At 32.6% G+C, this 2,858-nt stretch overlaps 1 protein-coding gene across 1 annotated transcript; it reads left to right on the top strand.

Annotated features, from left to right (window-relative positions):
- Positions 1 to 1,044: 1,044 nt before the first annotated feature.
- On the top strand, positions 1,045 to 2,858 carry LOC122594536 (transcription factor bHLH18-like). The gene is made up of 3 exons (XM_043766980.1): positions 1,045 to 1,581; positions 1,916 to 2,290; positions 2,388 to 2,858. Exons 1-3 carry the CDS (start codon positions 1,045 to 1,047, stop codon positions 2,460 to 2,462), a joined length of 987 nt encoding a protein of 328 aa, XP_043622915.1. The 3' UTR covers positions 2,463 to 2,858.

Below are 2,858 nucleotides of genomic sequence, written 5' to 3'. Positions count from 1 at the left end.
GGTGCTGCCTATCGCGTCGTGGTGAACGAGATAGAGAATGGCGCAAGAACTTAACAGATTTTTTGTTAACGTTAACAATGTTAACGATTCGTTAGTTTCTCTACATCAAACGAACATTTTGAGTGTTCATTCATGCAATGCAAATTCGACAAAAGGTTAGTATTATATTCCAATAAAATAGCCCTATCATAATCATAAATTTTTTTTAAACACTACAAATAAATCAATACTTTTAATTGTTTTGGTGTTTGTGTATTGACAGGTTGATAAGGAAGTTAAAAGTGAAGTATGTGTGTTTTATATCAAAGTCAAGTAGTAGTTGATAGAAAGTCTAAAAATCCACCATAATCATTGCGTTCAAAAAGTCTAAATCACCATCAAATTGTCACACCAGCTCACGTAATTACTATTACTATCTATAATATATTCAAAGTCATGGTTCTATTTTGTCATATGCTAACATAACTATTTATATTATATATAAAAAAAACAACATAAAAGTAGTCAAAAGAATTTTAATAAATGTTTTAAACAGCCACTAATGTGCTGATTACCATTTGTTCTAGTTATTCAAACTATCATTAATCTAACTTTGTATATTTTATTCATACACGGCCATTTGAGTTCACATCACCGACCGCTGTAAAGACTGAAACAACATTAGTTGACCAATTTATGGCATCAATCTTCACTTATAAAAGCCTCACTTATTTGTCCTTAACATAAAAATTACAAAAAAAAGGCAAAAAAACTAGAACTCACAAAAGCTTTGTTTTTCTTAACTCTAAGGTACAACTTTTCTTCGATTTCTTGATCTGGGTATTTGAAATTTTGTTGAATTATCGAAAAAACGTATCGTATATTGATAGATATTCGTTCTATCTTTCTGTTTTGCAGGTGTTTTTTTGTGATATCCGTATCATTATATTTCTATACTATACTTTTGGCCTAGTTTGATCAAGGGTCCTCACAAAACATATCATTTTTTTCTTCTATCATTTTATGGAGATTTCACAATTCAGAGGCTTTTCGGAATTGTCAGGAATGGAGGACCCTTGTTTCAATACTCAATGGCCTTTCAACTCTTTTGATGATCATCAGCTTACTACATTTGGTGATAATATTAATACACATCATTTTTATGATAATGCATTACCTATGTTTGATCATCATTATAAGCCGATTATGGAACCGTCTCCAAGACCATCAAAGCAACTTAAAACTAGCAGCTGGAATTCATGTATTAGTTCTGATCAGTCCATAATGAATCCGACACCACATTATAATGGTAACGATTCGTACGTTGCAAATCAAGCTAACGTTGTGAGTCCTAAAGAGGAAGGCGTCGTTTCTTCAAAAAGTACTATTGGTTTTACTTATGATACTTCTCCATCATCTAATGTCCAATTTCATAATCAAAGCTACAATCACCATGTTGGTAGTGCTAAAAAAGTAGCCACAACAACCAATACAGCTAAATTCAATACACCTCAAGACCATATATTGGCTGAAAGAAAAAGAAGAGAGAAACTTAGCCAAAGGTTCATTGCCCTTTCTGCTTTAATCCCTGGTCTTAAAAAGGTAACCCTCTTTTTAATTACATGAATTACTTTTGTAATTTCTTTTTTATGAATTTGAATATATGATCAAATATTTTCTTAACTTGACTAGTCAAGTTCGGAAGAAAATTCTCCTTTTGGAAGTGACATGTGTCTGATACACTTTTTTATGTTCATACACATTTTTACACCTTGATGAACCAAAATGCACAAAAACTAATTAGTACATCAAGGTGTAAAAGAAAGTGCATCAGACACATGTCAATGCTAGAATCTTTTTTACACTTTCTACTATTAACAAAAAAAATTTATACGACGTTCTTACTAATATATCATATATTCATATGCATATATAGATGGATAAAGCTTCGGTTCTTGGAGATGCAATCAAGCACTTGAAACACCTTCAAGACAAAGTCAAGACACTTGAGGAACAAGCAAAGAGAAGATCCAATATAGAGTCGGTGGTTTTTGTCAAAAGACATGAGGTGTCAGCTAATGGTGATGAAGTCCCTTCATCAGATGAGAAATTACCCGGTGGACCGGAGCAATTACCTGAAATGGAGGCAAGATTTTCAGGCAAGGATGTTCTAATTAGAGTTCATTGTGAAAAGAAAAAAGGGGCTGTAGAAGAAATACTTGCTGAAATTGAGAAACTAAATCTATCTGTTATCAACACTACTGCATTGACCTTTGCCAATTATGCACTTGATATAACCATTATCTGCCAGGTAAGAAATTAGACCATCATTTGTGATTGTCACAAACAAAACAAAAAAAGTTAATTCTTTTTTACATATTAATCGATATATCGTGTTTTTTTCACAGATGGATCAAGATTTCACCATGACAACGAAGGATCTTGTTAAGAATCTACGTATCAGCTTCAAACGGTTCATGTGACATTCGGGACTACGTTTCTGTTTGTTTTTTTATAATCCTTTTTTCTCCAAAATTTCTTTGTTTGGTTACAAAAGGCCTCTTGTTCTCCACACTTTTTACCACACATATGCCTTCAAAACTTATTTGCTATTGGGTTCATTTTACAGGAGGGTTTTTTTTCACATCTTTTTTTCATGGTTGACTTGTTGACCATGTTCACAATCCTCCTGTTGTAAAGTAATAACCTTTAATGGCTAAATTGAGGCATTTTTTTTTTCTATAACTTTTTCCCTTTTTCAGACTGACTTGAAAAGGGCTTTTTGAGGGGTGGATGAACAAACAGGCTTATGTAATCAGTCAAATTAAGTGTTTGGTGATCAATGTTTTAGAGGCCTTTTTCTTAGGGTCTCTTTTTTC

Source organism: Erigeron canadensis, chromosome 3, assembly GCF_010389155.1.
Source record: "Erigeron canadensis isolate Cc75 chromosome 3, C_canadensis_v1, whole genome shotgun sequence".
Lineage (NCBI taxonomy): Eukaryota > Viridiplantae > Streptophyta > Magnoliopsida > Asterales > Asteraceae > Erigeron > Erigeron canadensis.
Note: the sequence above shows the minus strand (reverse complement) of the source record. Positions and strands in the feature narration are given on the sequence as shown.